This window comes from Lithobates pipiens, unplaced genomic scaffold, assembly GCF_037356315.1.
Source record: "Lithobates pipiens isolate NorthernLeopardFrog02 unplaced genomic scaffold, aLitPip1_a1.2 Scaffold_22, whole genome shotgun sequence".
Taxonomy (NCBI): Eukaryota; Metazoa; Chordata; class Amphibia; order Anura; family Ranidae; genus Lithobates; species Lithobates pipiens.
In genome coordinates this window covers 103,992,098-104,004,436 of record NW_027507784.1, presented here as the reverse complement: position 1 = coordinate 104,004,436, position 12,339 = coordinate 103,992,098, and the positions used below count along the sequence as shown (strand labels likewise).

Here is a 12,339-nt window from a genome sequence, read left to right as displayed (position 1 = left end):
AATTGTGTCTCTGTGCAGGGTATAACAATGGCATTGCTTTAAATTATAGCATATATTTTGGAAAGTAGTCACCTTATCTCACAAGACTAATTGGGAACATTTTCAATACGTAATATATATCCAAACTGCTTTATCTTCCAAACATTTGTGATTTAAACAACCGTTTCACACCTTGAATAAATGATGACACCTCAATTCAGAGTCTGCAGCTCTGCAACTTACCCTGTCTCCCTTCCCTGTAAACTAGCCTAAGAACCTCCCCCCATCTTGGCCTTGTTGTCTGAAACATGTTAGGAAATTATGGCACTGTGCAGTGAAGTAGATCCTCACGGCATGTAACCGCTCAATTGCAATCTGGTTTATAGTTGATTTATGAAAGTATAAAGATTGATTTCAGTAATTATATATTCATTACCCTAAAACGCATTCAGTGAATATTTTTTTTGTGAAATAAATGGCTTTTTCTTTTTTTCCCCGGAGTTACAATTTAAGATCAATAAGAGGGATCACATAAATATTGATGCATATTGAACGTATACTATGTTCTACTGTCCCCATGTCTGTTTAGATCAGTGGTCCTCAAGGCCCACTAACAGGCCAGGTTTGCAAGAAAACTGAAATATATCACAGGTGATATCATTTGCTGCTCAGAGATTGCAGTGTTCTAGTCTGCATCTCCCCAAGGTAATACATGAAACCTGGCCTGTTAGTGGGCCCTGAGGACATGGTTGATGACCACTGATTTAGTTGATAAAGCTGCAATAGACCATTGGTCTAAAGGTAGTGACACACCCAAGTTACTTATTACCTCACATTTTTCATTTATGTTGTGTGTTTAGTTTTTATTAAGCTATGCTCCAGTTCATATGTGTGTTTTCTTATAATTTGTTGATCAACAGTGCTGTTAATTTCATTTTTGACTACTTGAGTTACTAGAGCTACTTCAAAATTGAAAGTTGTGTAATATTAGGAAAAGTCCTGTGATATTAAGAAAAAGTATTCAACTTATTTAGTTTAAAAGAAAAATTAAAGCTGAAGTTTGCTGTCATTTCTGAACAGGCACAAATTGATCCTGATGGGCCTTTAGTCAATAGTCTCCTAATGTTCCTGTGTTCTAATACGGCAGCATGGAAAATCCAGTTGGCTCCCTTTGTTTCTAAGTGATGTATATAGAAAATGCCAGCCAGTCCACAAAGCTCAGTCTGAGCCTACAAGTAATTGAGAAAACATTATTAAATATTAATTTTAAAATGTGCATCCTCTACAAAATAATTTAATTACTATCCTGGCGTGAATGAGCACTGCTTGTGTTAAAGACCCTGCTTTGCTTTCCTTGCCACTTCCATTCACTCTTCATTCTGATGTTATCTTAGAATGTTGCGGTCATAGACCCCACCCCCTTAACCCCTCAACCTAGATGATTAGGGTTGCATGACCCAGCCTTTTCCTAAATTCAGCAAAGCAATTAGATACTTTGGTGAGGATCAACTTCTGTAATAATTCTAGCCATCAGAAGTGCTCATTCAGAATTTGGCTTGCTTCTCATTAAAAAGAGTAAAAGCAAGTACTTGTGCATATATGTCTTTTCTGCACACTAGTACAATGAGCTTCCAGCAGTTATGCAAGCAAGGAAAAATGTATTTCTGTCTGTGGTCATCCTTGGGTTGAGTTGTGACCACGCTTAAACTAGGATGAAGTTTTAATGGCAATGGTAAAATGCATGGTATAGGAACTTTAGCTCCCGCAATGTTCACCCCAGGAAACATAAAGATGAGAAACATCCCACGTTGCTGTTTAATATAGCAACTCCCACCCAATATTAAATATTTGCTTTTGGGTGGAGATATCATCGTTCTTCTACGGCTCTTTCCATGTCTTTTAAATTATACCTCCTAAGACAGCACTTTAGATAAGAAAAAAATGTCCAAAAGTAATGGCGGATAAGAGTGAAATATTAATGGAGTACACCTGAAGCAATCATGCCCTGTTAATGCCTTGACCTTGGAAAGCAATATACAAGAAGGTGGCATTGTAAAGTCGTGCGCTTCTTATGAATATGGATGTGCTACTTGATAATAATGAATGTGGCACTGTCATGCATGCACTACAAGATAATGTTGTGCCCTCTTTTGTCTACAGGTTGATAAAAATTAAGGAGTGGGTGGACAAGCATGACCCGGGCGCTTTGGTCATCCCTTTTAGCGGGGCCTTGGAACTGAAGCTGCAAGACATGAGTGATGAGGAGAAGCAGAAGTATCTGGAAGAGAATGTGACACAAAGGTTAATTAGCATTCATTTTCCCCACACTTTATTATCAACTATTTCCTTGCTGTAATTTAATTGCTTGCACTGATAGAATAATAAATGACAGCGTAATTACCATTATAAAGAGGGAATCTTCTCCTTTCTTTATCATGAGACAGAGTTGAAAAGATTTATTTTAAATTAAGCTTTTAACTGTCATCTGTCATCAGAGTGCTGTGTTTTTAATTATAGTATGGGGGGGTAAAGAAGGGGGGTTACCTTAGAGGGCTACAATCAACCCAAAAATTCTTTCGTCATGCTATAGTAAAAATAAGATCCTATTAAAAAAAAAAAAATTCTATATTTTATTTCACCATCAACATAGTAAGATAGACTGGTAAATGTTGGTGTTAGAAACCTGCGTCAGATAAGTGAAATGCCCACATAGAAAGTTACAATTGAGGGGTTATTTTGATATAATCTGAATCTTTTGGGGATACAAGGGGTTAAGTTAACTTAGTATTTTGCCAGGTGGCACTTAACCAGCTTCTCTCGTAAACATGCCAGTTCCTGGTATCGAGTAGTGATGTTGCAAGCCCGTCCCCTCACTTGCTGATAATTGATCAGTCTCTTTTTTTTTTTTCATTGCAGCGTCTTGACCAAGATTATTAAAACCGGATATGCTGCACTGCAGCTTGAATACTTCTTCACTGCAGGCCCCGATGAAGTGAGAGCATGGACCATCAGGGTAAGATTTTGACTTTATTCATCAGCACCCTCCCATCCCCCCACCCCCACTTGCGAATTCAGATTGATATCAGGCACTTGGTAGTCTGTCATGATGGAGGATAGCTAGTCATTACACAAGCTTTTTTTTTCCCCCCTCGTGTCCAGGATAACTTTAATTATTTGAGAGCTGCTGAACAGTAAAAGTGGAGCAGCATTGATTGAGGCAGGTAACAATTGATTCTGCCTATTACAGAGTCTATATTTCTTCATTCTGTTGAACCTGGATACCCCCCCCTCCTGCAAGCTTAGATAAGAAACGCAAGCTTTGTACTTGGTTAATCTGTGTGACCGAGGTTCTTCTCCAGTTAAATTGATGCTGCTCTTCATTCTGTATTCGCTAACTTTGTTTGGTTTGTGGGTGTTTAAGTCCTCCCTTCTTGTATTTTTTTTTTTTTATCAGCCCCCAATTCTTCTCCTGGGTTATATTTTCAGCTGTGAAAGCAATATAACATCATTACACTCCTTGCAGATGCACAGCTGGTTTCCAAAACGTAAAGCCAGTGTGTAATAATTCATCTCTCTAAGTGGTTTATAATTTAAGAGGTAGACTTTGTTCTGATAATGCTATACATTCCATCCTGACACTAATAAAAAAAAAAAAAGAAAAAAAAAAAGATGATCTGGGTTTAAAACATTGATATGCGCTGATTGCGCCCGTGGCGACTGGCTAATTTGCTCCCACAGGACAATAAAGAGTGGAGCGGTGTTGCTTTTAAATGGAAAATACCCTGTGTGTGATGGCTTCTATTATTCCCACATACATTGAAGCATATGTAGCTACAAATTATGTATTACAAAATATATAATTATTACAGGAACACACAAAGACTTCAGCATTCCTTTGATTTCCATCAAAGACATAGAATTTCTAGAGAGAAGCTGCACAAATTTAAATCAGATTTTTTTTTCTTTTTCCCTGCTGCCACGTAGGTTTGTGCCTTAAAAATTTATGCTGAGTCTCTTCAGCTGTGATAGGGTTAGAGGTGGCTATAAAAATTCATCACATATACATATATTTTGCTAACAACACTGTGAGTCTGTTGTGATAGTTTGATAGTTCAGTAATTATTTATTTTGATACACATATATTTACAAAGACACATTAATACATTACACACAAGTACACGTACAAAAGAAAAATTATATATATTTTATTTTTTAATGTTTCTCTGATTAAACTGTGGCTTTATACAGGACATAGCAAAAATATAAGTTAAATCGCCACCATAAATTTCACAATTGTAAAAGGGTAAAATGTATAAATATATATCTTTTTTTTAAAGGGTGGACGCTTCACTTGTCAGTGTGTTGATTTATATGGTTTGGTCATTTAATGGTGTTTCAGTGATCGTTATAACACTGTGATATTCAATAATTACAACATGGAAAGTTTAAAACACTTTGAAAATTAACAGAAAATACAATAAAATGTTAATGTTTCAGAGTGCTATTTATTTAAGCTTTAAGACATTTACTATTAGCGAAGAATTGTGAATGACTGGGCAATTGTTTGATCTGCTGGTTTTAGGATCTGGCAGAGTCAATATTCTGTCATTTGAAAGACCCACATTTTGAAGGAATGATAGCCTTTATTAGTAGTTTTCCTGTAGTAGTTTTGTGATATAAATGTCATCTGCTGACACAGTTTCTTCGCAGAGCCATATTGCATGTTCCTCCTCTTTGCTAAGCAAGTCCAGTTTTTGTAACCTCATGTTGTACAGTAAACTTGTGGCAAGCATTCAGTGTGAGGAAAATTAATTTTCAGAATTTTGAAGAATTTTCGAGGCTAATTTACTAAAAACATTGAGAATGTTCACACAATAATTTGTATGGATATTCACTTCAGTTAACCAATGATGTGCAGATAAAATTGGTAAACAAGGATTTTCTTTTCACATGATTGGATAATCATAAATAATAATAAAAGTCAAAATGTATGTACGCTCTTTAATCAGCTACATTGTATTTACAACTTTGTCTATATAGATTTAAAAAAGGATTATTACTTTTGGTAATGGATTTTGAAGATGCTGCCATTAATAAACACATGCAGGCTTAAATACATTCCCTGTGCTGAGCTTAAACAGTGAACAAATTAGTCAGGCCCTTAACCAAGGTAGGCCATACATTTCCTTCTCTGCTATTCATAGCTGTAATTAGAGGTTTATTAAACAGAGTGAAAATAAGATGCCTAAAATATATTGTAGATCAGTCTTTTAAGTCGAAGGTTGAGTTTCTTTTTAAATATTAAAAAAAAAAATTCAACTTTAAAGGATGTGCATGCATACATTCTTGATTCTTGTCAACCCCTTATGCCCTGATGTGGATTTGGTCGTTTTTTTATTTAAAAACAGCCTCTGTTGTCTAAAGTTTAAAGACTAAAGTTTCAGTTTCAGGATATTGTTTCTGTACAGCATTATACCACAGTAACACATTGTAAAGGTGTGTGTGTGGAGGAAGACCAAGCATTTTTTTTTTAGGGCCTTAGTGAAGAAAAATGAAGGTTGGTTCTAATAACAAGACTGATTGCATTCAGCCTAATCCTAATGTGCTCAGATATTTAGAAAGGTAAGCATCAGTGACTATCTATATTAGTCCAATATATCTTGTATTGTAAAAACTGTGCTTTGCCATGCCATGAAACCAAGAAGCTTCATACGCATTATTAGGCAGCATTAGGTCAGTGTTATTTCTCATACGTGGGTGGTGTGCAGGGGAGCTGCATGGCCTGTGGTGTCACAGCGATCTGTCATCACCAAAGACAGTGTATGTGTCCCTGAAAATGAGTCCTAATTTCTTGATTTCTATTTTTTGTTTTAATAATTTGAGTTTGTAATTATGAGACTTGAAAAACAAAAATCTGATCTGGGTTCTTGTCACTTAAAAGTAGGGCAGCATATTCTTTATACAATAAGATGTGCACTCTGAGATCTGGAAACCTAGTTATAAATGTAAACTTTTTCCTAAAGGCTACATAACCAAAATTAAAAAAAAATGTGTGTGTTTATACAGTGTATGTGTATATCTACTTTAGTTATTATCGATCGATCTATTATCGATCTATATATAGATATCTCATATATATATATATATATATATATATCTCTCTCTCTCTCTCTCTCTCTCTCTCTATATATATATATATATATATATATATATATATATATATATATATATATATATATATATAACTCGCTTTTAAAAAGAGATGTACACATCTTAAAATGTCAGTCTATTACCAAATAAAAAAAAAATATTATATATATATATATAATATAATATTTTTTTTTTTATTTGGTAATAGACTGACATTTTAAGATGTGTACTTCTCTTTTTAAAAGCGAGTTACTCTTCAACTGTCATTTTAGATCTCAAATTATCACTGCCTTTAGGGTTTCCTGTTGGAAGATCTAGATATGTTTTTTTTTTTTTTTTTTTTTTTTTTTAACGGCCAGTGTGAAATAAACATATATTTATATTGTACAAAAATAACCTGTGAAGGCCATCATTTGGAAGGATGGATTTGAGGTCAAATCTACTGCTTAATGAAAAAAAAAAAAAGTTGTGGTTTCTATAAAATCAACAGTGTGAAAAGCATTCTGCACAGAGATATATATGAATGTATTCCTGCATACTGGTACTATTTGCCATTAATAGAGATGATTTTCTTAACCACCTGGTGCTGTGCATTAACTGACTGTGAGGCCGACCTGTTAACAGCTCTCAGGCAGTCCCAGCCAGGTCCAGATTTACATGAGCTGACAGATCCACCCCTCCTGTAATCCGTCTTGCCGAACAATTCATTTTCCTCTGCTTTTCTTTTTGACAGAAAGGGACAAAGGCTCCTCAGGCTGCAGGGAAGATTCACACAGATTTTGAGAAGGGATTCATTATGGCGGAGGTAATGAAATTTGACGATTTCAAAGAAGAAGGCTCGGAAGGAGCTGTCAAGGTGAGTCCTCGCTGCTTAGTGTTAGAGGACAGCCCCCTCCCCATGGAGAGGCCCGGTCTTGAGGCTGGGGAATGTGGCTGTCACCTTTCCTAGGCTAAAATCTTCCTCTTTGCAAATCCTTTCCATGAGCTGGAAAAGAGTTGACTTTTCCATAGGCCCATGACACAATGACAAGGCTGGAATTTTTTTTAAAGAAATGTAATCTTACACCATATATCTTTCTAGTAGCAGTAAATTAAATAATCATACAACAAGGTTTACCTACCATAAATAAATGCAAATCTATAGTCTTTCTTTTTTTTTTTTTTATGGTATTTTTATATGTGTCAAAATGTAAGAAATTAAGTTTACTGTTTGATTTCCCTATGGGAAAAACATTTTAAAACCAAAACTTCTTTACAAAGACCCCAAGGTCACAACATACATACACATTTTAGTGTAGTGGCACCAGGATTGTGTATGAACCATGTGTTTGATACCAGCATGGTATCAGTCATTAGGAGACCGATCTCAAAAAGACTGATAGAAAAGGAATTTGTAAATGCCTGGTTCCTAGCATAGTTCAGCCCAATCTTTCTTAAACCTTTTTACATGGAGGAACCCTTGAAATAACTTTTAAGTCTCACCTGCAAATTATTATATCTACAGCTCATGGAAAATTAGTGTGATGGTCACTGTGAAGAATGTTCCTTACATTTGTGGTCTTTGGAAAGAATCCCCTCTTGCATATAGCTAAAAAGGTCATTGCTGTCTGGGAAAACTTAGGAGTAGAAGTTGCTCATTGCTCAAGGAACTCCTAGAAACTTCTGGAGGAACCTTAAAGGGTAAGTTCATCTTTACAGACAAATCTGTAAGATGAACATACACGGGACCCCCTTCCCATCTCAGTCCCGCAATCTCTGGCACTGACGCATAGGATAGCCGCTTTACCGGTCCAGGGATCTGAAATCCCCCACAGCTTAATCTCCTAAATGTATGTAAAGGAGTGTTTCTAATTGGTCAGCCCCGTCACATGGGCGCCCACCAATCAGAACCCATGTAGCCCGTCCTGGAGAAGAGGAGAGAAAGCCGCAGGGATTTCAAATCCCCAGACCGGTAAAGTGGCTATACGATGTTTCAGTGCAGGAGATCACCGGCCACAGGTACAGCGGGACAGGGTGTGATAGGGAAGGGGGGTCCAGTGTAAGTTCACCTTACAGATTTTTTGTAAAGGTGAACTTACACTTTAAGGTTCTACAGAATCCTGGTAAAATATATCAATATTAATATCAGGGTTATTATAAAGGGAAAGAGGTCTGTTTTAAAAACTTTAATGGTATGACATCCAGGTAGTTGGTTGTCATTCCATTGGTTCTTGTCAACTGCTGACATCATTTATTTTCCACACTTTTAGTCAGACGCATAGCTATACTAGTAGGTGATTGAACACACAAGTAAATTTTCAGTTATTTGTGTCTGAAGGTTGACTCTCTCACTGACATAAAGCTCTTGATAGAGTTGTTTACCTTAGTTCCATGGTAATTGTCCTGCTCACCTTAAGCTGGCTTATCCTGCAGTGCTCCCTCCTGCATAGCTCTCACTGGGCAATTGTGTTCCAACTCACAGGAAGCAGTCCTGGCCAGGAGAACATCCAGAGATTATTGCTAGCCAATGGCAATAATCGCATAGAAAATCCGATCTGCTGGTTGTACCAAAGTTGATCAATTGATTAACTTGGATACAATCAGCCTGCTCATACATGGTTAGAATCTCGGACGGTCCTTTCTGAACTGGCAAGGATTCAAACCGTCTATGGCCTTTAGTATTAAATTCAAAAGTTCTGAGTAAATTAAAAATCAGGGAGTGTGGAATCCCATTGTTTGGCACTGCAGATATCTTACTATTGGAGTCCCTGAGAGAGATAAAGAACTTTTAGGTCATTCAACTTTTTAGCAGCTATCACAGATATCCATCTTAAGTGGACTGAGCTCTGGTTCACACTGATGCAATGTGGGAAACTCACAAGATTTGCTACATTTCCCTGCATCACACTGCTTAAGAATCGCACGGCGTCCATGCGATCTGCTGCGGGTGCCAATGTTAGATTAATGACACCCCAAAACAGATTGCAAAGATGCAGGGCAATTGCCAGACTCGCATCACATAGGTGTGAACACCTATGTGATAGGATTCAGGTGCGGAAAAAGGGTCCTGTGCCATTTTGGTGCAGATGTGATTTGAGCCATACAAAATGTATGGTTCAAATTGCACCAAATAGACATCAGATGTGATGTACTTGGGAATGTGGTGTGATTCCTGTGTGAATCACATGCGGTGTCTGCATCGCACAAGTGTGAACCCAGCCTGACACTTTAACTACTTAACGACCGGAAGAATTTCCCCCTTAATGACCAGGCCATTTTTTGCGATAGGGCACTGCGTCGCTTTAAATGACAATTGCGTGGTCATGCGACGCTGTACCCAAACAAAATTGTGTTTTTTTTCACCCACAAATAGAGCTTTCTTTTGATGGTATTTGATCACCTCAGCGGTTTTTATTTTTTACACTATAAACAAAAAAAAGCGTCAATTTTGAAAAAATATATATATTTTTTACTTTTTGCTATAATAAATATCCCCCCAAAAAATATAAAAAAAACGAGTTTCTTAGTTTAGGCCAATATATCTTCTTCTACATATTTTTGGTAAAAAAAATCGCAATAATTATATTAGTATATTGATTGGTTTGCACAAAAGTTATAGCGTCTACAAAATGTGGAATAGATTTATGGCATTTTTATGTCATATTTTTTTTTTTTACTAGTAATGGCAGCTATCTGCAATTTTTAGCGGGACCGTGACATTGCGGCGGACAGAACAGACATATTTATGGGACCATTGACATTTATACAGCAATAAGTGCTATAAAAATGCACTGATTACTGTATAAATGTCACTAGTAGGGAAGGTGTTAACACTGGGGAGCGATCAAGGGGTTAAATGTCTTCCATGCTACGTGTTTCTAACTGTATGGGGATGTGACTTACTAGAGGAGGAGCCAGATCACTGTTCCTACTTAGTAGGAACACACAATCTGTCTCTCCTCCCCTAACGGAATAGGGAGTTGTGTGTTTACACACACACACATCCCTGTTCTGGCTCTCGTGCCCGCAATCAGGGGCATGAGATCGTGTCCCCCGCTGCACAGCAGGCACGTGCACACCTACTAAAGCCATTTAAAGGGCTGACGTACAGCTACGACAATTTGCGCGAATGTGCCGACCTGCCGCAGTATAATGACTAATATAAGGGGGGGGAGGAGGTGGTTTGGGACTTTACGTGAGGGATCATACTGTGTACTATGTGCGGCCATCCTTGATTCCCCCTGGGGATCTTGTGCTTGGATGTTCGCCCCGCGTGCGGTGTAGCTCCCGGGACAGACTGCCTCTATTAGCGGCTCCTTTCAAATTCCAGCAGTACATACCTCTCAATCCCAGCTCCATGTAAGCTGTTTAGCCCCAATATTTTCCTCCTTTCTCCTTCCTTTGTAGTTGGAGTTTCAACTAGAGTTTATTGAGGTTTTTTAATATCATTTTACAGAATAGTGGATGCGCCTTCTCCTGATGAAGTGTCTTAGTAACACGAAATGCGTTGTGCATTAATAAGATGGCACCATGTATTTTATTTAATTTAACAATCATTGCTACATGTATTCTATAATCTCTGCTATTCTCTAATGCTTATACAGAGTATTCTGCTTACATGGGTCACTGGAATGTGCTGCTATTTTGTCTTTATAATGTGTATATATGTATATGAACTGCTTGGCATATGCAATTATAGCCTTATTTATATGTATTTATGAACTGTACTTTATCCATTTGTGAGTATATATTCAGTGGCTTTGCTATATATTTCATACTGAGTGCGATTTTATACCCTCTTTATGACAAATAGATTGCTAAGCCATCTGTACGTGTATTACCCCTTTTTGGTTGCCACCTGCCTCATACAAAGTCCCATTTCCTTCTTTATGTTCAATCGCAGTATAATGACGGTGGCTGGTCAGCAAGTGATTAAGTTTAAAGTGAAACATTGAGCAAAATAGAAAATTACATATATTAGGCAGTTTGTTACTAGCATTAAAGCGGTATTAAATCCAAAACCAAATAATGTAAATGTTTTGCAGCTTATCAATCATTAGATGTGATGGCTGCATTCCTTTTTTCTTTTTCAGCTTTTTTTCTCCCTCTATTTTTTTTACCCAGTGATCTCACCAGTAACACACCACCCGTATTAGAATTCCTTCACTCTGGAGGAATGTGCACAGAAGGCAGATTTGGACATCAGGCATTGTCAGTCTGGGGGGAGAAGAGTGGTAAATGTGCTAGCAGATTTAAATACACTAACAAATTGAAGCCAAACTCCAGCTAACACTTTATAAGTAGTTCCAGCAAGCAGTTTTTTTTTCCTCTTGTAATAAAGGTTCTCGATAAATAAAATCTGATCATTGTAAACACCCCTGTCAGTGATAAATGGTTTGTCTCATCTCTGTAACTGCAAGAGAGCTTGTTTTGTTGAAAAACAGACTTACTGGCAAGATCACCAGATGGGGAAAAAAAAGAAAGCAAGCCTAAAAATTAAACTATTGCAGCCATCACATCTAAGAACTGGCAAGCTGCAATATAATAAATATTTGCTTTTGGATTTAAGACAGTAGTTTTCTTTTTTTCTGAATCCCCCATAACATTGTTTCATTACCTGTTTTCTGTTTTGTGATCTTCTGTGAACCAATCAGAATGGTCACACGTGTAAGGCATTGCCTTTGCCACTAATCTCACTGACCAGCTTCCCTGCCATAGCCAGCACCATAATGCCCACAGTGCCTAACCACAGACCCCCAAAATCTGGGAGATGCCCAGTGCAGAAAGGGGGGCATAATCTTGAATTATGATTGATTGTTGTGAGTTTGCTTGGGGGGGGGTGAATGGTTTTGGCCACTTTCCCAAAAGGGTTGATTGTGGGAGTGTTTGTACTGTCCTGATATTTAAAGCCTCATGAAATGTGATCAGCAGTGAGTACATTATTTTTTTTCTAAAGACTCCAGTGGTTAATTTTATTGCCCCCCAGCCTTCATCTACTTTAGCTGCAGAGCCAGAGACCAGGGGTGTGCACATGCCATGGCAGGAATTAAACCCACTGTTGCTTTTGGCGGGTGGAGAGTCAACTTAACATGATTGAGCTGTAGTTAAATCCTACACTTTATTACATAATTACAGTAATAATTGTGTTTTCTTCAGAAAAATTGATTTGCCAAAAATTATGTTTAAGTGATATTGTCTAACTAAAGTTATTAAAGATGCAAGCTTTCAGGA

General features: G+C 37.4%; 1 protein-coding gene across 3 annotated transcripts in view; it reads left to right on the top strand.

Moving 5' to 3' along the window:
- OLA1 (Obg like ATPase 1) overlaps positions 1–12,339 on the top strand; it is a 276,573-nt gene that overhangs the window by 245,414 nt on the left and 18,820 nt on the right. For all 3 annotated transcript variants that reach the window (XM_077448032.1, XM_077448031.1, XM_077448030.1), the window contains exons 8-10: positions 2,140–2,280; positions 2,896–2,992; positions 6,863–6,985. In XM_077448032.1, the coding sequence (XP_077304158.1) occupies positions 2,140–2,280; positions 2,896–2,992; positions 6,863–6,985 (361 nt within the window). The remainder of the gene's footprint in view (positions 1–2,139; positions 2,281–2,895; positions 2,993–6,862; positions 6,986–12,339) is intronic.